The sequence below is a fragment of the Gymnoscopelus microlampas genome (assembly GCF_963454915.1).
Source record: "Gymnoscopelus microlampas genome assembly, chromosome: 19".
In the NCBI taxonomy this organism is placed as follows: Eukaryota; Metazoa; Chordata; class Actinopteri; order Myctophiformes; family Myctophidae; genus Gymnoscopelus; species Gymnoscopelus microlampas.
Window position 1 is genome coordinate 40,360,773 of NC_139956.1, and position 24,254 is coordinate 40,385,026.

At 42.2% G+C, this 24,254-nt stretch overlaps 1 protein-coding gene across 1 annotated transcript in view; it reads right to left on the reverse strand.

Annotated features, from left to right (window-relative positions):
• LOC311035477 (uncharacterized protein) overlaps positions 1–16,747 on the reverse strand; it is a 29,807-nt gene extending 13,060 nt beyond the window's left edge. The window contains exons 1-5 of the mRNA XM_084043712.1: positions 16,690–16,747; positions 5,093–5,146; positions 4,290–4,997; positions 1,779–2,477; positions 491–582 (exon numbers count right to left, since the gene is read on the reverse strand). Of these exons, the coding sequence (XP_083899838.1) occupies positions 491–582; positions 1,779–2,477; positions 4,290–4,997; positions 5,093–5,146; positions 16,690–16,714 (1,578 nt within the window). The 5' untranslated portion in view covers positions 16,715–16,747. The remainder of the gene's footprint in view (positions 1–490; positions 583–1,778; positions 2,478–4,289; positions 4,998–5,092; positions 5,147–16,689) is intronic.
• Between the last annotated feature and the right edge of the window lie 7,507 nt (positions 16,748–24,254).

Consider the following 24,254-nt stretch of genomic DNA (forward strand, 5'->3'; position numbering starts at 1 on the left):
ATAACAGCAGCGCCGCCTGTTAGACCGGTGCTCGCGCAGAAGAGTGCTCTCGCAGAAAGCGCCCGTATATTTTGAAAATAGCAGATCTACAAGCTCACAACGCGTTGCTGGCTTGTGAGCTTGTAGATCTGCTATTTTCAATACAGACAGATCTACAATCTTATCTGAATGACTGTTAAAGCAGTTTGTTTAAATTACTTTATAAAATGTTATATTTTCACAGGGATTATTTATTAGTGTAGATATACAGATTTATGAGTGGATTAGGTGTCCAATGCCTCTCAGACAGTCAAACAATGCTGCTCCGCAGGTCTAGGATGGAATAAACGGGTGCAGCCAACGTCAACAACTGGTCCCGACCAGACGTGAGATCTCAGCGTACCGTAGGATAAAGCCCACGTCAGGATATATTGATAAATGCCGAAAATTGCGGTGATCTCGCCGTACGCCCATTATTTGGTCTACACCGCGTTGATAAATGAGGGCCACTGTTCTGCAGTATGCGATTTCTAGCTGTGTTCCTCTCATTCTGCTCTGAACCAACCAACATCAGCTTCACATCTGGTAGACTGTGATGTTCTCCTGACACACACACACACACACACACACACACACACACACACACACACACACACACACACACACACACACACACACACACACACACACATACTCTACATTAGTTCACTGAACACTCATTTAAATATTTATTTATATTTGAGTTACATGAGTTATTGATAATTATTTTGACTGAACTGACCACAGAGCAGTAGACTTAATGTATCGCTCATTTAGTATTACTAGAGGTTCGCGGTCCTCACATCGCCGATCCGACCAATATGCCCATATATGGAGATCTCTGCATCTGTCAGTCCTTATAACTTTTATTCCCCCCATGTATGGAGATTTCTGATATGCCCATATATGGGCATATCTCCTTTTGTGCCCATATGTGGAGCTGACTGATTTGTTTGAGTCATGGTGACATGAGCTTGATGACGTGGTCTGGGCTGGTCCTCCCTTAAGACAATTTTAATATAACAAGAATATATGTTCTCGTGTGATTATTTATGTAAATGTGTTGACAATTAATTAATTAATTAATTAATTAAGTAACTAATTAACCACTTGAACCCCCTCATCCCTATTCTGATTATACATTAGCCAAAAATCACGCTGGGCAAGACCTGGCCGGTTGAGGGTAAGCGGTCATACTGTAGGTAGGACTGTGATAGTTGTTCGTCATGAGTTAGTGTGTAAATTTCATGGCAATAGCTAAAACAGGGCATGAGTTATATCTGTTCAAAGTTTGCATTTTTCAGAGTGCTATAGCGCCACCAATGATTGTGAATGTCATTTCTCCGTAGGTTTTCATGACCCTCTTCCATACTGCCGAGTTTCGTAAAAAATGACTGCACGGTTCGGCCTGGAGATCTAAAGGTCAGAGGTCAAAAGTCAGACCGTGGTAGTTCGTCATGAGGAGACGCATATGTGCATTGAAGTTGCACGGCAATAGCTCAAACAGGGCATGAGTTATACCTGTTGATAGTTTTTGCATTCAATTGATCGCTATAGCGCCACCCTTTGGCCAATGGTTATGGGTTTCATGTCGAAGCAGGGTGACATAGCCCTCTACCATATTGTAGATTTGAACGACTGCATGGTTAGGCTAATTCTGCGATGTATGCATAAGACGCAAACAACAAATCAGAAGAATAACAAGAAGGGATCCAAGGCACTACGTGTTTAGAACCCTTAATCATTTCTACAAACATTACCTTCAGAGAGAGCTTTCAGAGCATTTATTTGTCTGTGTGTCTTCTTCAGAAATGTCTGGACATGTTCCTCTATGATCCTCTTCCTCTCTGACATCTTCTCATCTCCATCAACTTCATAGTGTCCACCTCTGTTTCCTGTCACCATCTCCTCTATCTTCTCCATCAGCTGTGTGACCTGAGTGTCATCTGTCTTCTCATTGCAGGAGACATGATACCTGTTCCCACATTTGTCAACAAGCCAGCGGAGGTCTTCCCCTTCAGCCTCAATGTGCTGCTCAATGCTTCTGTCTCCCAGAAAGTCTCCACAGGTGAACAGTACTATAGAGTAGCTCCATGCACTCGGTGACAAAAGTGTCATGTGTTCCTCTACTGCTACTCTCTGTGCTTTGGTGAATGCGTCATAAAGAGGAACCGTCAGAAGAACAGCATGTGGTCCAGGAGGACAGAGCCACACACTGTTCTGGATCTCCAGTTTGTCCATCTCTGAGGTGTCCTGTAGTGGACTGTTGTAGAACCAGCCTGGTGAGTCCACCACTGTCACATGTCTCCCGGCTACTTTACCCTGTCTCACGTCACACTGCACTGACCTCTGACCTCCCTGATGAACTTTAAAAACACTTCCTCTCAGAATGGTGTTTCCTGCTGAACTCTTCCCAGATGCAAACCTTCCCAACAACACAATCCTGAGGTCAGTCAGTCCTGCCAGAGAAAACATTGTTTACTTTCACTTTGGTTAGCCACATTTTCAAGGTCTTTGTTTGTGTTATAAATAGCGGAAATAGCCGATCCACAACCTCATATTGCATCCCAACGTGACACATTGTGAGCTTGTAGATCAGCTGTTTTCGCTATTTGTCAAATAACAAAATATATCGTTGCTGTAAATTAATGCCCTACTTCACCATACAAGAGTGTCACACAAAAGTAGTGAAAATAGCACAATTTCATTTGCTGGCAAAATGTTATAGTTTAAACATGCTAACCCGGGTGTCCCTATTAACATATTGAGCGCCAAACACGAGAATCTACGCGTTTGCAAATACACCCGTTGAGTGCCATAAACGAGAATGTACATATACATTTTTATTTTCCACAATGGGCGCTCTAACACAACTTAGGAATGTGTCAGCCCAAAAAACGCCACTTCCGTCCGCTCCAATGATAGGATTTGGAGAAAAAGGTCCATATCTCCATATCTTTTTACAGTGGTCAAAACAAGCCATTTTCGACGCGTGATCACTCTGCAATGGCGGATTGCGGACAGCTCTAAACAGATCGCCATTAAACGGTAAAAAACGCTGGTAGGCCTACTAACTGTACCTTGTTTTAAAAAACAATGTTCCCCAAAATAGTGACAATAGCTGATCTACAAGCTCACGTTGTGAGATTGTAGATCTACTACTGTCACTATTTGGCATATGATGAAGTATATGAGGCTTAACCACATGAAACCTAGCATCCCTATTCTGGGGAAATAGCTGATCGACAAGCTCACAACGTTGTGTTGTGAGGTTGTAGATCGGCTAGTTTCACTCTTTTTAAATGTTTTTAAAATAATAATAAAAAAGGAAGGGTTTTGGACAAAGTTTCCGCACAACGGCAACGATATGTTTAAAACATTGGGGGGACTATAGTAACATACAAAAATAACATACAAAAAAGTTAGGAAAATGTAATTTCTGGAAAGGCATCATTTTCAAGATGGCACTATATTCCCTCCCAGCTTATAGGCATTTTAAGCTTCCGCCATCTTGAAAATTATGCCTTTCCAGAAGTTTTTTCCTAAATTGTTTGTATGTTATTTAACATACCCAATAGTGACAGAATCCATTGAAAGTTCTATTCTATCAACTATTTGGGGTTTCAACCAGATACCTATACCTCTCTAATATTGGAGTCATTGCAAACAGGCCACTAGGGGGCGAGGCCAAATCGTTTGCGATGGTTTTTGAAAACCTTATTCCCATACCTAACACCATGCCAAAAATCTAAAACTTGTCACCAAGTGCACGATTTTTACCCTCCCAGCTACTAGGCCTCCTCCTGTTTTCACTCTACACTTTAGCCCAAAATAGCCGATCTACAACCTCACAACACAGTGCAATGCAACACATTGTAAGCTTGCAGATCAGCTATTTCCCCAGAATAGGAATGCTAAGCTTCATGTGGTTAAGCCCTAATATACTTCATCATTATGCCAAATAGTGAAAACATCCGATTTACAAGCTTGTTAGCTTGAACCAGAACATTTTCAAAAATAGCAGATGTACAAACTCAGAACGCTGTGAGCTTGTAGATCTGCTATGTTTGAATAGCCAACGCTAAAATCTAAAATGACACAGACACTTTCCTGGTTTTAAAAGCTTAAACAATAACATTTCAGCAATTAAAATGACAACAAAACAAAAGACAATATATATTTTTTGCCAGTACAATTTCCTCACATCAGAAAAATACCATTTAGGTTAAAAATGTGCAAATTGTTACTTAAACAAAGTAAACAAAACATACCAATGTGTTTTGGAAGTCCAGCTGTTTCTTTCTGAGCGTCTCTCCTCCTTTGTTCTGCTCTTGTTCTGATAGTTCTCTCCTTCTCCTTCAGTTCCTCTGAGACGTGTTCTTTTGTCTCATAGTGACAACCATTACTAGTCACCATCTGGTCAATCTTCTCCAACAGCTTTCTGACCTGACTTCTATCTCCTCTGTCATTAATGTTAAGCACATGGAAGCGACCTTCACATTTCTCAGTAAGATATTTGAACTGATTGTCAGATCTAATGAGATCAGGGCTCATGTTGTCTTTATCAGCTACAGTAAATACGACAATTGTGTGTTTCCACACTCTGTCACTGAGGAGAAATCTCACATGCTCCTCTGCTGACATCCCTGTTCCTGCATATGGGCTGTCCAATCTGATCACTAGGACAAAGGCATGGGGTCCTGGAGGACACAGATTCACACTCTGTTGGATTTCTAACTGAGTCAGTTTTGGGGTCAGATCTAGGGGATGAGAAGACCTCCATCCTGGAGTGTCGACCACAGTGACCTGTCTCCCAGACACTTCCTCTTGTCTTATGACACTCTTGAATGTCCTTCTCTTTGCTTTAAAAACATTTCTGCCCAGGATGATGTTTCCTACTGAACTCTTTCCACTGGGTCCACCTCCATGTCTTCCCCCGATCAGAACCATTCTCAGTTCTGACGGGTCGCTGTTCTTCCCTAGTTGCAAAGATAAATATAATATTCATAAAGATCACAGATGTGACTAAAGCAGTATCAGTTTGTTGGTTTTCATGTGTTTTAATAGAACTCACCTCTGATGGAAGCTGAGGTTCCACTGGACATCCTGTCTGCAGCTGTTGTAGAAACTGGAAAACAGTCAAATAAATCACATCAATTTATTAGTATTATTATGCTCAATTTATCTGCACTGCTACATTTGACATAAACATGTTACAGGTTCACCGTATCTCAGTTAAAGTTCTATAGATTTAAATAACATTCTAAATGTTATACATTTTACTCTTAAATGCCCTTGTTCTCAAAGGTTTTCATGTCTAGGACCCTCAAATTGTATTTCGCTGCGGACCCCCATCTGACACAAGATTTGTGTTAAGAATGTCTTAATTATTCCCCATTTTTGTCTAAATGGTTCGACTGATTGCGATACTGTATTAACTAGTTTAGTTCACGCCATCTAGCGTAAACACTGAAAACACGGTTTGGACGTGTAATACTGTACGTCCAAACCGTGTTTTCAGTACATGGCACTGTTTGCCAACCTATGAGTGATCCTATGACTTCTGGAGAAGAGTAGACCCGGAAATAATGTGATCACAACAAAACAAACCCAGACCCGTCCGTTCTAATGTTAAAGGATTTAGAAAGATACATTTATCTCTGCTTTCCTGTTTTTTTGGCGAGAACAAGCTATATTCAACTGCTAATAACTAAAGAACGGAGGGTCGTTGTGACATGCTTTTCCCCCCCGATGGAAGCAGAGACACTCTTCCGTCTTTTGCGACACTTGGTGTGTCGATCGTCCAGGAGCAAAATATTCTGTGGCTCTTGAAAGGTTAGTAAAAATGCTCAAAAACGGTGGCACTGGTTGACTTAATTAATTCTGGCACTCAATGAGTTAAAGCAAGATTTCAGCCTCATCTGACCACCATTGACTTATTTAAATTATTTCAAAAAGTACGCTATTTCTGAAACGCTGTTGAGGTACCTCTGTGGCCTATTGGCAGTGTGCCAGACCGACCCTCTTATAGATGAATAGGCTCCTGCAGACCCACAAGAACTTCTGCATTGTTGCTAGGAGGAAATACTGGTGACTGTTTATCAAAATAGGAAGCTCATGTAACCCAGGTTTGAGAAATATAAACATGTATGAGTATGCCCAGTGAGTAAACATTATGCAGAAAAACGTCAGCTAAGACAAGCACTTATTCTGAAATAGTACTTTTATTTTGAACATGTCACTTCCTGTTGAGTCAAGCTAAGTCTAGTGTGTAGAGCATGTGACTTCCTTTTCCTCATCCCATGAGAGACAGACAGCAGAGCTGTGTGGAGCCAGAAGCCACTATATTGACTAAAAGTTACTAAAAGTTGATAAAGTCAAGCTAAAAACAGTCCAGAAGCTGTTTATACATAAAACCACTCATCTGGGTGCAACCAGATGAGCCCTGACTTCGTGTTTGAAGTTAGAGGAGATATACCAGCATGGTGAGGCTTGTTGTGCTAATGTGCTAAAAACGTTTAGCATGCTAATGCTAACGCTAGCCGCTAATGCTAATATACACAGGACTATGCCATTGACTAAGCTGTAACCGTTAGCATGCTAATGCTAGCGCTAGCATGCTGATGCTAACTTAGAAGTGATAATGTGATGAGAATGAGGTTGATGTTTACTGTATCAATGTATAGCTGGACATGCTGAATGTTTTTGGAGAGTAGTGTTAAACACTCTGATCCTGTGTTTTTCACACTAAAAGGATGCACTTTGGTGTAAAGCTAATTTTTACTGCATGTGACTGTATAGGCTGCCTTCCCTGCACTAACTATGGAGGTAGCCATTGCAGTATACAGGTCACATAGCCAATGTTTTATACTGGTGTAGCAATGTTATGCCATTATTATGTGAAGACAGATTTTTGAAAGAGATTTATTTGTAATTGTCCTGATTATTTGAATTTGATTCATTTATTATTTATTTATTGTTGTTTTGATGAATGGAATTTTACAGTAATTAATGTTATTGGTTACATAGTAATTCCTGTTGATGTGAGAAATAAGAGTCATTTCATGAATGAAGCTAAGCTTTATTTTATGTTAGGGGACCATAACATAAACCCTATACCATATAAGGAAATGAATACATTCTGACCTTACTTATTGTAGGTCAGGTTTTTTGGAACTGCTTGGAGTTTGATTCTGCCTTGATGAAACACCTTGATGGCGAGCTACCCAACCCAATGGAGATGAACCAGAAGATCAACTAACAATAGCATGCAGAAGAAAGAAGGTTGAATTCACTGACAGTCTTGATACACACGTATCGTCCCAATCCTCTACAGTGTGGTAGGACAAATCCAACCTCCACTGCACATCCACTGTGCAGTGGGACCAACACACCCACATCACATCCACAGTGGTGTGAATTGAACCAGTAGTGGTGTGAACTGAACATCGGTTACAGAGACTAAGGGGAATTTGATTGATTGAATTTAGATATTGGCCAATTAGGATTTATTTTTGTTTTGATTACCCGGGTTGTATTTTGTATTTCTAAAGAGTATTTGTATGTTTTTCTATTTTCATTCTATTTACATTTATTGTTGCTAATAAAAGGAAGTGGTTGCATTTAACCCTCCAAAGAGTACAACTGTGCTGTGGTGCTCATTCTGGTGTAATTAATGGTACCTGGCTCCATAGTCGATCCTAGCAATTTCTGGTCACTAGTCCAAACCCAACATAACTATAATAAGTATTTACAGTTATGCCACTTGATATAACCACTCTAATATTGTAACAAGGATCACACAGGTTACATAAAACTTGGCGAGCTAGCCAGGAGCCAGATTATACCATAACACCGGAATAGACACCACATTGTTATATAACCCACCGTGCATTACCACAAGATGGATATTGTTGAACAAAAAGGTGTTAAAGTTCCAAATGCTGTTCTAGTGAGTATAACAGGGACAGAGAAAGGGACCGAGAAGGATGCAGAGATTAAAACCTTCTTGGAGACATATGGTTCAATAAATAGGATTCTTAGTATAGATGACCAAACGTCAGAGTTCTATACAAACCTTATAGTTGAGTTTGACAGTGGTACCGCCTTACAAGCATTAGAACCCATTTTGCCTTACAGTCAGCCATTGTCAGACAACACTGATGTCACATTCAATGTGCGGGCCTTAGCAGCAGTCTACACACAAAGGGTGGGGAGCAATGTTACACAGACTTATCTTGATGAGTTAAAGGACATAGCCAAGCTCAGTGGGAAAGATTTTACAGAGGTGTTAAGGGATGTCATGTCCCAAATAGCAGCGTCTATTGGTGGAGGTGAGTCCCCTGAACAAAGCACTTCTAAACCTACAGAGAACCCTGAGCAGAATGCAGAGCCCAGCCCACTGTCACCACCTCTGTCTGTCACTGCCCCTTCCTTTCAACCTACCCTTTCTCCCATTGATACTGCCCCTTTCCCCATTGGACCTGCCCCTTCTTTCACTAGGCCTGGTCTGTCTGATGTTCACCGGGGTGCAACATCCACCTTCTCACCTAGATCAAGGACCTCCCTGACTCTAAGCCCCAGTGAGCTCAATCCACCTGAAGTGCAAAAGATTGTGGTGGAGCACATCGTTCGAAGTGAGGACAGATCCTCCCATCCTCACTATACCTTGAAATTGAGAGCCTTTTCAGGGAAACTCCCTAAACCACACAGTGAAGTTGACTATGACACTTGGCGTTCTCACGTCGACTTGATGATGAAAGACACATTGTCTGACCTTGAGAAAACTCGCAAGATCCTTGAAAGCCTTCTTGTCCCAGCTGCTGATGTTGTCAGGCATCTTGGGCCGGAAGCGCCACCTACTGCATATCTGCAGGTACTTGACTCTGCATTTGCCACAGTCGAAGATGGTGAAGAACTGTTTGTCCGGTTCATGAATACACTACAAGATTCTGAAGAGAAACCCTCTAGCTACCTGCAACGCCTTCAGGTGGCGCTGAATAATGCTGTACGTAGAGGAGGAGTCACAGTGCAAGATGTAGACAGGCATCTTCTCAGACAGTTTTGCAGAGGCTGTTGGGAGAACAGTCTGATTACTGATCTCCATCTAGAAGACAAAAAACTAAAAGATAATCCCCCGGCATTTGCAGAACTGTTACTGCTTATACGCACCGAGGAAGACAGACAAACGGCAAAAGCCACAAGAATGAAACGGCACTTAGGAGTCACAAAGCAGAAAGCTGTGTTGCGTGCAAAGAGCGTGTGTGACGACAATGAAAGTCAAGCCAGCTCTGACACAAGTAGCATACAGGAGCTCAAGAAACAAGTTGCAGATCTGAAGAGTCAGCTAACGACGCTGATGAAGAACAAGCCAAAAGCTCCCAAGAAAGAACAATCGAAAGAGACTAAAACTCAAAAACCTGACCATGCACAGACTGAATCCAGCCCACCTCCCCCTAAAAGCAAAAATTATAAGCCAAGGCCCTGGTACTGTTTTCGCTGTGGAGAGGATGGACATATTGCTACCACCTGTGAGTCCGACGAAAACCCTGATCTCGTAGCAGCAAAAAAGAAAGAATTGAGAGAGCGACAGCGGAAATGGGAAGCAGACGCAGCTTCTTTAAACTGAAGTCAGCTCCTGTCGAGGGACAGACCGGAGCTGCAAATGAGCAACCATGTCCCATTGAAAACAAACCCAAAGTTACTGCTAACCAGCGTGCCCTGATGAAAATGTCTCAAACAAAAGATACTCCCTTCAAGCTACCAAAAGGCTTAGTAGGCACAAAGAGCACAGCACAAGTTGAAATAGAAGGACAAGTTGTCAACTGTCTACTCGACACCGGTTCACAAGTCACCACGGTCCCTCAGTCATTTCTCCAGCAATGTCTGTCTGAATATCAGATCAAGCCACTCTATGACCTGCTTGAAGTTGAGGGGGCCAACGGTCAGTGTGTACCTTATCTGGGATACATCGAGCTAAGTGTCACCTTTCCCAAACAGTTTCTTGGTTCACAAATTGAGGTGCCCACCCTCGCTTTAGTAGTCCCAGATATCAGAACTGCTTCTAACTCACTTGTGCTGATCGGAACCAACACGCTTGATGTCTTGTATGAGACCTATTCTGAAAACACTTCTGAGACCCAACAGCCAGTGGCACATGGCTATAAGGCAGTGCTAAAGGTCCTTGAACTGAGACAGCGGCAAAGCAAGAATGGTAACCACGGGCTAGTTAAGATGCATAGCAAGTCCCCAGTTAGTCCCAGCGGGCCGAACGGTGGTCCTGGAAGGTCATGTCACAGCAAATCAATGCACTACTGAGAGTTCTGTAGTTTTGGAGCAGCCTTCCTTGTCCTCCTTGCCAGGTGGACTGCTGGTGAACACCTGCCTAATTGACTTGCCCGCAAACCAACCTTACAAAGTACCAGTAGTACTAACCAATGAGTCTGAACATGACATTATTATTCCACAGAGGTGTGTCATTGGTGAGCTCAGTGCCTTTCAGAGAGTCCTCTCCCAAGAGCATAGTGCCACTTCACCAAACTCAGAATCTCCTCAGAAATCCAATCCAAGGTTCAACTTCGATGACTCTCCTGTCTCTGCTGAGTGGAAGGAGCGTATCACAGAGAAGCTGAACAGCATGCCCGAAGTATTCGCTCAGCATGATATTGACTTCGGAAGAACTGATCAGGTGAAGCACCAAATCAAGCTCTCGGATGAAACGCCCTTTAAACACAGAGCCCGTCCCATACACCCTCAAGACCGGGAAGCCGTCCGTAAGCACCTGCAAGAACTTCTGCAGGCTGGAGTTATCCGTGAGTCGGAATCCCCATTTTCTTCGCCCATAGTAGTAGTACGAAAGAAGAATGGAGAGGTCCGCCTCTGTATCGACTACAGAAAACTCAACCTACAGACTGTAAAGGATGCTTACGCGCTCCCAAACCTGGAAGAGACATTCACGACACTCACTGGATCCAAATGGTTTTCAGTTCTCGACTTAAAATCTGGCTACTACCAGATCGAGGTTGAAGAGTCAGACAAAGCCAAAACCGCTTTCGTCTGCCCCATGGGATTCTGGGAGTTTAATCGTATGCCCCAGGGCATAACAAATGCTCCAAGTACATTCCAACGTCTGATGGAAAAATGTATGGGTGATATGAACCTGAAAGAAGTGATTGTATTCCTTGATGACATCATTGTTTTCTCAAAGACGTTGGAAGAGCACGAGACGAGGCTGATGCAAGTCCTAACCCGCCTGAAGGAATATGGCTTGAAACTCTCCCTCGAGAAATGCAAATTCTTTCAGACATCAGTCAAGTACCTCGGACATATCGTATCCCAACATGGAGTGGAGACCGACCCTGAAAAAGTGAAAGCCCTGAAAACCTGGCCAACGCCCCAAACGTTGAAAGAATTAAGAAGTTTCCTAGGTTTTTCGGGGTACTATCGCCGATTCATAAAAGACTACTCCCCCATAGTTAAGCCCCTCACTGACCTGACCTCTGGATACCCGCCACTGCACAAGAATGCCAAGCCCAAGGTGAAAACTCAACAGTACCATGATCCGAAAAAACCCTTTGGTGACCGCTGGACAACCGCCTGTGAACTTGCTTTTAACACCATCATTGTCAAACTTACTACAGCCCCTGTTCTCGGTTTTGCCGACCCCAAGTTGCCGTATGTCCTTCATACTGACGCCAGCACCATCGGGCTTGGGGCAGCCCTGTACCAGGAGCAAGAGGGTTGCATGAGAGTGATTGCATATGCCAGCAGGGGTTTGTCTCGCAGCGAGTCACGGTACCCGGCCCACAAACTGGAATTTCTGGCCTTAAAGTGGGCGGCAGTCGAAAAGTTCAATGACTACCTGTACGGATGCCAGTTCACTGTCGTGACCGACAGCAATCCGCTAACATATATTCTTACCACTGCGAAACTGGATGCCACTAGCTACAGATGGCTAGCAGCTCTGTCCACTTTTGACTTCAAACTCCAATACCGTGCAGGCAAACTGAATTCTGATGCAGATGGTCTTTCCAGAAGGCCCCACGGAGAGCTAACTAATGATCTGATGTCCCAGAAGGAACAGGAACGCATAAGCCAGTTCACCCAAACACATCTGGCTGACCCTGAAGCTGGTCTAAGTCAAGCAGTTGTGCATGCTATCTGCGAGAAGCACATGGTCTGTAACACAACAGACGAAGACAGTGACAGTGATGGAGCCCTAACTCTGGTGCAGTCACTAGCAATTTCGCCTGATGCCTTACCAGATGACTTTGTGAATGAAGAACAGCATGGTGGTCTACCTGATCTTCCCCACCTGTCTGAAACAGATATCCGAGACTTACAGCAAGCTGACCCCTGTCTCAGGGAAGTCATTGCCCACATTGAAAGTGGAGAAAAAATCCCTCCAACAGTCAGAAAAGAGCTCCCTGATATTCCATTACTTCTAAGAGAGTGGAATCGACTAGAACTGCGCAACCAAGTACTGTATCGAAGACGGCAAGACAATGCCCGTATCACTTATCAGCTTGTCTTACCTGAAGAGCTCCGAGCTGTTGTTCTGCAAAGTCTTCACAATGATATGGGTCACTTAGGTATTGAGCGTACCATAGACTTGGTCAGAACAAGATTCTACTGGCCGAAGATGGCAGCTGACGTTGACAGAAAAATCAAGACCTGTGACCGGTGCATCCGCAGAAAAACACCACCAGAAAAAGCTGCACCATTGGTCAACATAACATCCACCAGACCCCTAGAGCTTGTCTGTATGGACTTCTTGTCGATAGAACCTGACAGAAGTAATACAAAAGATGTCCTAGTGATAACAGACCATTTTACGAAATACGCTGTTGCCATCCCAACACCAAACCAGAAGGCCCAGACGGTTGCAAAATGTCTCTGGGATAACTACATAGTCCATTACGGGATCCCAGAACGTTTGCATAGCGACCAAGGACCGGACTTTGAGTCGCGTACTATCAAGGAACTATGCAAGGTTGCTGGTATCCGTAAGATTCGTACTACCCCGTACCACCCCAGGGGGAATCCAGTCGAACGCTTTAACAGGACGTTGCTGAGTATGCTAGGAACGCTGGAAAATAAAGACAAATCGCAATGGAAAAACTTTGTGAAACCCCTGGTGCACGCGTACAACTGTACGAAGAATGATGTAACAGGATACACGCCCTATGAACTAATGTTCGGTCGTCAACCAAGGTTGCCTGTCGACCTGGCATTTGGGTTGCCCCTGAAAGAGGGTGAACACAAGTCGCACTCACAGTATGTGCAGAATCTCAAGTCACATCTGGAAGAGAGCTACAAGATAGCCACCTTTAATGCCAAAAAGATAGCAGAAAAGAACAAGACAAGATTTGACAGACACATAACCGCTTCTAGGCTAGAAGCTGGTGACAGAGTGTTGGTGAGAGCTGTCCGCCTTCGCGGTAAGCACAAGCTAGCTGATAAATGGGAGTCAGCCATATATGTGGTGGTGAAGCAAGCTGGAGATCTCCCAGTCTATACTCTCAGACCAGAGAACAAAGATGGTCCTCTGCGAACTCTACATAGAGACCTTCTACTCCCATGTGGATCTCTCCCACTGACTGAAGAGAAGCCTGAATTGCCAAAACCACAAAGGCCAAGAACACGAAAGTCTGCTGAAGAACCTGAAGATGTGAGTGTACACTCAGACCACTCAGACTCTGAGGATGAAATTCCTTATGAGTGGTTCAGAGAACAGCCTGATATGGGAAACACAAGACTTACAACCATCTGTGAAATTCCCAGAGCAAACAACGGCCCTGAGCCAATCTTTCAAGATAAGACCGAGACAATACCTGATGATGACCTACCTGCTGATGCTCCAGTGGGTGGAGATCACTTACCTGATGTTGCTCCAGGAGGAGAAGATCACTTACCTAATGATGCCCTAGAGGGTGAAGAGAACCTACCTGATCACTCCCGCAGTACTGAAGTGAGAGACTTACCTGATGTTCCACCAGCCGCTTCTGGTGATGAATGCTTACCGTCTACTGCTAATGAGATACCTGAAAAGGAGAAAAAGACTAAAGATCCTACCGATGTATACTTACCGATGAATGCCCACGAGTCTCCTGAAGAGGAACCACCTACCGATGAAACTTCACAAACTCCTACAAAGGATGTCCCTGTGGAAGGAAAGGAAATGGAAATTGAGAAAGTTCCAGTGGCAACTGATAATGCAGTGCCAACTGAAGATGCTGAAACTGATGTACAAGCGAGTGCTGTCCGACGTTCGACGAGGAACAGAGAGGAACCTGAAAGATTTCAGTATCTAACTCCTGGGAACCCACTGATATCCGTTGTCCAGTCCTTATTCCATGGTCTGAGCACCGCTTTCACTGAAGCCTTAATGAACACAACCAACCCTGATACTTACCTCAGCCAATCCCTTAAACCTGTCACCAAGCAGCCGTTCCAATGCACAGGGACGTGCATAGCTTCAGGGGGGGAGGGTGTAACCCAGGTTTGAGAAATATAAACATGTATGAGTATGCCCAGTGAGTAAACATTATGCAGAAAAACGTCAGCTAAGACAAGCACTTATTCTGAAATAGTACTTTTATTTTGAACATGTCACTTCCTGTTGAGTCAAGCTAAGTCTAGTGTGTAGAGCATGTGACTTCCTTTTCCTCATCCCATGAGAGACAGACAGCAGAGCTGTGTGGAGCCAGAAGCCACTATATTGACTAAAAGTTACTAAAAGTTGATAAAGTCAAGCTAAAAACAGTCCAGAAGCTGTTTATACATAAAACCACTCATCTGGGTGCAACCAGATGAGCCCTGACTTCGTGTTTGAAGTTAGAGGAGATATACCAGCATGGTGAGGCTTGTTGTGCTAATGTGCTAAAAACGTTTAGCATGCTAATGCTAACGCTAGCCGCTAATGCTAATATACACAGGACTATGCCATTGACTAAGCTGTAACCGTTAGCATGCTAATGCTAGCGCTAGCATGCTGATGCTAACTTAGAAGTGATAATGTGATGAGAATGAGGTTGATGTTTACTGTATCAATGTATAGCTGGACATGCTGAATGTTTTTGGAGAGTAGTGTTAAACACTCTGATCCTGTGTTTTTCACACTAAAAGGATGCACTTTGGTGTAAAGCTAATTTTTACTGCATGTGACTGTATAGGCTGCCTTCCCTGCACTAACTATGGAGGTAGCCATTGCAGTATACAGGTCACATAGCCAATGTTTTATACTGGTGTAGCAATGTTATGCCATTATTATGTGAAGACAGATTTTTGAAAGAGATTTATTTGTAATTGTCCTGATTATTTGAATTTGATTCATTTATTATTTATTTATTGTTGTTTTGATGAATGGAATTTTACAGTAATTAATGTTATTGGTTACATAGTAATTCCTGTTGATGTGAGAAATAAGAGTCATTTCATGAATGAAGCTAAGCTTTATTTTATGTTAGGGGACCATAACATAAACCCTATACCATATAAGGAAATGAATACATTCTGACCTTACTTATTGTAGGTCAGGTTTTTTGGAACTGCTTGGAGTTTGATTCTGCCTTGATGAAACACCTTGATGGCGAGCTACCCAACCCAATGGAGATGAACCAGAAGATCAACTAACAATAGCATGCAGAAGAAAGAAGGTTGAATTCACTGACAGTCTTGATACACACGTATCGTCCCAATCCTCTACAGTGTGGTAGGACAAATCCAACCTCCACTGCACATCCACTGTGCAGTGGGACCAACACACCCACATCACATCCACAGTGGTGTGAATTGAACCAGTAGTGGTGTGAACTGAACATCGGTTACAGAGACTAAGGGGAATTTGATTGATTGAATTTAGATATTGGCCAATTAGGATTTATTTTTGTTTTGATTACCCGGGTTGTATTTTGTATTTCTAAAGAGTATTTGTATGTTTTTCTATTTTCATTCTATTTACATTTATTGTTGCTAATAAAAGGAAGTGGTTGCATTTAACCCTCCAAAGAGTACAACTGTGCTGTGGTGCTCATTCTGGTGTAATTAATGGTACCTGGCTCCATAGTCGATCCTAGCAATTTCTGGTCACTAGTCCAAACCCAACATAACTATAATAAGTATTTACAGTTATGCCACTTGATATAACCACTCTAATATTGTAACAAGGATCACACAGGTTACACTCAGGTGGTGCAGGGGTAAAGTACCTGATTAGCTTAATGTGTAACATTGTTTTCTCACTCAACAGTAAACAAACCAACATACAGTATAAGTGTTACAGGGTATCTGTAAAATTATAAAGTGAAAAGTTAAGGACGTTTAAGACCTTTTTATACCTCTAAACTTGAAAAGAACAACAACTAATAAAACCATTACTAAGTGAAAAGTAACCAACACACTATACGATGAAAATATTGTCCAAAAAAAAAGTGGGTTCACATCAAATGTGAGCCCACACATGAAACAGAGTAGTACTGCCTGACTACCAGCACACACTCATCAAACAGAGTAGTACTGCCTGACTACCAGCACACACTCAGAATAGTACTGCCTGAATACCAGCACACACACTCATTAAACAGAGTAGTACCGTCTGAATACCAGCACACACACTCATTAAACAGAGTATTACTGCCTGAATACCAGCACACACTCATCAAACATCCTTACCTGTCATGAACCCTGTCTTTTCCATGGTCCTGGACTGTAGACACTGAACTATGATTATTTTAATGTCTTGTTGTCGAGCACAGCGTCAGATTGAGTTGAAACCTGATAATAACATGGTTTCTATGTCCTGGTCAGATGAAGTGTTGAGCGGAGCTGAGAGACACAGAGAGAAAGAGAGAGGTTGTTAAACTGGTTTCCTACTCACATAGCAACCTATCATCTATCGTGCCTGTGTAGGATCTGAACAATGGTGACACAGTGTCTGTGTCTCTGTTTACGTTACATGCATTGCCCCCACACACACACACACACACACACACACACACACACACACACACACACACAGAGAGATGTACTGTAGCACACACACCTAGCTCCGTGCACATCCAACACACACAAAGGCAACGTATGCAAGTGCATAGACACACATGTGAAGTCTAGATATAAATACTGTGAGGAAAAATAAACCTGGCTCTTGCGATTGCTCCGGCCCCTTCCACCGACCACATGTAGCAGCAAGGCCTCCTGTACCTCTGTGCTGTTTTATACAATAAACCAACTTCAAGGCCCAGATTCTTTTCAAGTTGTGATGATTCCTGGCTCTGTGGGGGGTATTTATATGCAAATATCCTGGCCAATGGCATTGTAAGACTAAACAATAGGACCCAATGAGGATTTAGAGGTGAAAAAAAAAATAACAGAAAAGAAAAATGATTTAAACTCATTTCTTTATAAAACATACATGTGATCGTGCGATCACACTGGGCCTTGCAGGGTTAAGGAACTTGTACTTGTCTGGACCTTCCAACTTTGTTTCACATTTGTACAATATACTACATCTGTACATGAACACCCTTTACCTCTCTGTGTTGGTAAAAAAAATATTGAACCAATGAGAAGTATTAAAAAGTGCTTCTGACAAAACCAGCTAACTCCATTGGACAGTGGCGGGCGGTGCATTTTATACCCAGGCAGAAGTGCGCACGCAGAGCACTGATTCGCACTGATTCACGTTATTACAGTGTCATTCGACATAACCAGGCAACAACAACACCGAGTGCAATAACCTGATTCAACACAAAGCGTAATACTTTTGAGAGTTACAATTAAAATATATATATATAATAGACGTGAGTATAGCCCCCATGATTGCAAAAATCCACAACAATCTGCCAGCATTGCCCAGAACAATAAACTCACAACCAGTCAGTTTTTTCTTATACAACAAGAAAGCACGCAAAAACATATGTGGAAGTGGAACATGCTCAGGATTCGATTCAACAGGCTTTGTCACATATCCCAGACAAGCTGCTGGGAGTGGACCACACACACACACACACACACACACACACACACACACACACACACACACACACACACACACACACACACACACACACACTGCACACATGCACACACATGCACACACAGCTCAGCGCACAGCCAGAGCCACTGAACTTGAGGCTCGGTCACACACCGGCAGCAACAACAATATAGCCTATAAAACGATCAATACAAAATAATATAAAGATTGATTAAACTTGCCATGGCTGCTCATGCGCTCATCATTTGAAGACAAAGTCCATCCTTCTTTCTTTCTTTAGAAAAAGTTCAATGATGCGGTTGTGCAGTACTGTGTGCTTTAATTCCAATAAAAGGTCCTTCTCGATTGCCATGGAGGCCAATGCTGAGAGTCCAGTCTGTCCAGTCGTATTTCTTGCATATGTCTTTTAATCAGCCCTGGTACTGTAACTCTGGGGTCAGTCGACCCTTCTTTACAATGGCAAGCTTTTCTTAAAGTCCTTCACGAAAAAGGCTTTACCAGTAAATCCACCACCATATCTGTTTGTTCTCCTCCTTTTTGGTGAGTTAATTTAGCGAACTCAATCAACTAAAGAGACGACAACAACAAACCTCACAGCAGCAGTTTGAATGAATCAGTTCTCTTGTCTCATTGGACAACATTTCTTCCCAGCCATGGGATGCAAGCAAGATGTTAACGTCATCAGGCTGGCCATCTAGAAGGCTCTGATACCTGAAAGAATACGCCCAGCAGGGCATACTCGAAATCTGATGGGTTAAAGGTAGGGTAAGTGATATTTTTGGGTTAAAACAAAAAGTATTTTGTTAAAAGGTTAAAGCACTATATTCTGATAATAATCATTGCTATAGACTGTTTGTTCAGTAACAGGAGTCTCCCCATCTCTCCAGCTCTTTAATAAACAGAAAATACATTTTCCGGTAGGTGCCAAAATCTCAGCAAAGTACCCATTTTTAAGCTTCATTTTTATAGTGTCCCAGTTCCAATTTTGCCTGCTCATTTCTTAGTGAATCACTTCCAATTTCACTTGTTTAATCTATATCCTGATTGAGTTCTCTGTCCTGATTGGATAAAATTGGAAATGAAATTGAAACTGAAACGAAAATGCATTTTCTGTTTTATAAAGAGCTGGAGAGACAAGGAGACTCCTTTTACTGAACAAACACTCTATAGCAATTAGTACTATCAGAATATAGAGCTATTTAACACTTATTTTAACCAAAGAAAATCACTTACCCTACCTTTAAAGAGCCTGCCAATCTAAATATCGGCCCCATTCACTTCAACAGCAGGTGGATTCAGTTGAGATTCTGAAGGCCTCACGGTGGAGATTTTTACCCGGAGACAACACAAGATAAAAATCTGATTGGTTGAAAAAAAAACAGGCACTATTTTAAGACCTGCACAGAATGAAAGCAGCACATCGGCGCGTCCAGTCTGACTGAGAGACAGTGCAATGACGGCAGCAAAATAAATACAATGTGTTCGTGAAAAAGAAATATATATATTATGAAATATACATTTCTGAATCAGGCAAGTGCAGCAGGGCCAGCAGAGAAGGCCTTGCTGGCCCTGACAGCTCGCCACTGGAAAACAGGCCAAATGAGAGCCCTCTACATGAGCCCTTCACTTTTAGAACAGCTTTGCCTGTAGTGTCTTGCTATAGATCTACCTTTAGCTAAATATTCACGCTTAGTGTCTACTCGTTGCTGTTCGGCAGAAACCAGCTAACTCCATTTTGACGCTTTTGCATTTTTTCCCATAAATCAGTGCTATTGAACACCCTTTACCTCTCTGTGTTGGTAAAACAAATATTGAACCAATGAGAAGTATTAAAAAGTGCTTCTGACAAAAACAGCTAACTCCATTGGATCCTCAAACTTTCTGCTAAACCAGCTAACTTCAGCAAAGGGGGTTGGAGTTAGCTGGTTTTGCTGACTCCAGGCTCCACCCCCTTTTGACCTCCAACCTCATTGTGAGCTTGGAGGTCCATTCAGCTGTTCTTATCAATGATGAACAAAACCTCCTAACTCCACTTTTTGTTTTGTCTTTTCATTTCATGAAAAATTAACATTTTGGAGTTAATAACATTACAAATGTCTCTCTGTGTCTTAATGTGTGCACGTAACCAGTGGTGTAAAGTAACTAAGTACATTTACTCAAGTACTGTACTTAAGTACAATTTTGGGTTATATTTACTTTACTGGAGTATTTCCAATTGTCAGTACTTTTACTTCTACTCCACTTCATCTCGGAGGCAAATGTTATACTTTTACTCCACTGCAATTATTTGAAAACTTTAGCAACTAGTTACTTAGTAGATTTTGATTATTATTACAAAACATACATTACCCACTTCAGCCCTATATGCATTTCGGCCATTTAAAAATAGCAGATCTACAAGCCCAGATCTACAGCCCAGAAAATAGCAGATCTACAAGCCCACAATTCATCGCGATGCGACTCATTGTGAGCTTGTAGATCTGCTATTTTTCAAAAGATTTTTAGACATTTCATACACTTGAACACTTGTGAAATGGGTCATTCTGCATAAAGAGTACTTTCTACTTTTGGTACTTTAAGTACATTTTGTTACCAATACTTTTGTACTTTTACTAAAGTAAATTTTGAATTCCTGACTTATACTTGTTACAATGTGTCGCATCGCGACGCATTGTACGCTGGTAGATCTGCTATTTTAAATGGCCGAAATGTATATCTGAAGTGGTTAATATATGTTTTGTAATCTAAAATCTACAAAGTAACTAGTAACTAAAGTTTTCAAATAATTGTAGTGGAGTAAAAGTACAATATTTGTAGCTGAGATGTAGTGGAGTAGAAGTAAAAGTATTGGAAATTGGAAATGCTCAAGTAAAGTACAATTACCTCAAAATTGTACTTAAGTACAGTACTTAAGAAATGTAGGCTACATAGTTACTTTACAGCACTGGTTAATTGATAAAATATTACTGTTCGCTTACCTCAGATTGTGTTTTTCTTTTATTTCAGATGGAAAAATGTTCATTTAAAGACATGCTTGTCAAATGAGCAGAACATTGTGTCTGTCTAGTTATGAGCAGAAAGTTTTGTCTGTCTAGTTCCTGTGTCTGCCTGTGTGTGTCAACATATAGGGACAAAAAGAGAAAACAGGAAGTCATGCGACCTATTAGGTCACATTCTGTTCTGGTTAGCGTTCACATGGGACTTTTTTAAGCGAACAAATATGTAAACAAATGACACGTGGTTAACTGGTTATACAGGCCGTTGAGCTATTGACAGAATAGGCTATTTCTGGGGGAAATTACTTCACTGCTAAACTACAATGGAGCAACAGAAGCGTGTTGTAATCGTTTAATTGTTTTAATATTTAATCAAATAACAGTGAAAACAATATGAGCACATTTCAATTCAATACAGTACGTGTTAATCACAGGCCGGCGGCTTAAACAAAAAAAAAAGCCAAACGCACGCATTTCAGGCAGCACCACAGGGAATACAGCGACTGACGGACGGACGGATCAGTAGATGATCATTAGGTACTGTACATCATGTGGTTTCTCTGCAGGGTCACAGTGTTCTTGCTGACATGAAGCTGTTATTCACCACATCCTGTAGCTTCACCGTGGCTCAGTGGTTTGTGTGCACATTCTGCATGCACTGTGCAGGTTGACCTTCCCAGCAGCCCTGAATAAAACACCTCTCTGTCCTTCACAGAGTTCAGTCACCTTTATTTGTATATAATAGCACATTTAAAAACAACACAAGTTGACCCAAAGTGCATCAACTCTTTTAGACCAGTGGTTCTCTAACATATTCATTTGAGGAACCCCCATAACTCTGAGATTGTACAAATGGAACCATATGGACCCGACCTGTGAGGGTCCATTTAGACATCCCTCAAGTTACTCTGAGGATGCCTGGCTGGACTACACTTTGAGAAAAAAAAAGTAGAAAAAAAAGAAAAGCAATAGAGAAGATATATTGCAGGCATCTTTAGGTTGGATTTAAATATTCAATGGTGGAGCTGGAGCTAATGTGTGATGGGAGATTAAGCGCAGAGAATGCCCTTTAGATCACCTTTAGATTTAAGACGTGTTTGTGGTACTGAAAGCAGTTGTTTAATGGATGACCTACAGTAACTAGGGGGCAGGAAGAGGGGTTAGCACATCAGAAATGTTTTGGAGCTACAGTAGGCCACCAAGGGCTTTAAAAAAAAAGTAAAATATTTTAATCTATTTGATATTCCACTGTTAGCCAATACAGTTCGGCCAAAACAGGGCTGATATGCTCTTTGTTCCAATGTATTTCAAGCCAACACATATTTTCACATCATTGTCCCTATAGGACATCATGAATATGGGGTTCCATGGCCCAATTAAAGTCCATTTTGGGGTCTGTGAAAAGTTTGAAAACCCCTGGACTGTTTTCTCATCAACTTTCTCCCTCTGTAGAATCAGTGACTGAGAGTGTACGAGCCAGCCCACAACCACATGCTGCAGACTCACCAACCCCTGGCACACTGCCAACCAGCTAGCTGTCTGCTACTATGCTAGCTGCTAGCTGTCTGCTACTATAATAGCTGCTAGCTGTCTTCTACCATGCTAGCTGTCTGCTACTATGCTAGCTGCTAGCTGTCTGCTACTATGCTAGCTGCTAGCTGTCTTCTACCATGCTAGCTGTCTGCTACCATGCTAGCTGCTAGCATTCTGCTAGCTGCTAGCATTCTGCTACTATGCTAACCAAACCCGCACCCTAACCCTAACCGCACGCGGATGCCACATAGTCGGAGAAAAGGTCTGTCGGATTAACGCATGCCTCCCGGCAAATAGTGGCCCCCACCTTCACTTAATGTGGCCTGCGGGTCAATAAACATGCATGACCTTTTTTAGTTACTACACTCCATTTTATTTTATGTCCAGTCTGTTTGTACTCAAGTAAGTTAATTTTGGGGGTGTTTGTGACACGTTATCTCTCCTCTCCATCAGTGTCTTATAGGTACATAGTATTTATATTTCTAACACCTTATCTCTCCTCTCCATCAGTGTCTCATCATTAGGTACAGTACATCATGTGGTTTATCTCCAACGTCACAGTTTTCTTGCTGACATGAAGCTGTTATTCACCACATCTTCCTGTAGCTTCACTGTGGCTCCGAAATGGACACACTTTAATCCACTAACTTATAGGTTCATCTGAACTCATATACATACACGTAAACACACACACACACACACACACACACACACACACACACACACACACACACACACACACACACATTATTATTATATCATCATATTGTCTCCGCCAGGAGAGTTTGTTTTCACTTTCCGTCAGCCAAGCAAACATTGGTCGAGCCTCACGTGACACTTGACAATACGGTGAAATAGTGTGATCTGATTGGCTAGTGACATATAACGGGCTATAATTGTGTCACTTTGAAAGAGTCTTTGCCTCTTTCAAAGTGAGGTAAGACAGGAATAATCACGAAATGGCTGAGAAATGGCGGATACTGTAACAATTGGATAGGACACTTACACAGACAGGACATATAGGACACTTACACAGACAGGACGGATAGGACACTTACATAGACAGGACGGATAGGACACTTATACAGACAGGACGGATAGGACACTTATACAGACAGGACGGATAGGACACTTATACAGACAGTACGGATAGGACAGTTATACAGTAACTCCAGGTGGGGATACCAGTTTTATCCAACTAAGGTTTGGATAAAACAGACGGATAGGACACGGATAGGACACTTGTGTCATGTTACTATGACACAGTAACATGCTCTAATTAGAACATATAAGAATTAGAACATTCCCAACATTCCCAACACAAGTCTGCTGGCGGAGACTTGTGCACCGAGGAGCACTTTTTCTAGTTGTCTCCGCCAGGAGAGTTTGTTTTCACTTTCTGAAACTGGGACTAACATTGGTCAAGCCTCACGTGACACGTGACAATACGGTGAAATAGTGTGATCTGATTGGCTAGTGACGTATAGCGGCCTATAAATACATGTCCTGTCACTTTGAAAGAGTCTGTGCCTCTTTCAAAGTGAGGTAAGACAGGAATAATCACGAAATGGCTGAGAAATGGCGGATACTGTAACAATTGGATAGGACACTTACACAGACAGGACGGATAGGACACTTATACAGACAGGACGGATAGGACACTTATACAGACGGATAGGACACTTGTGTCATGTTACTATGACACAGTAACA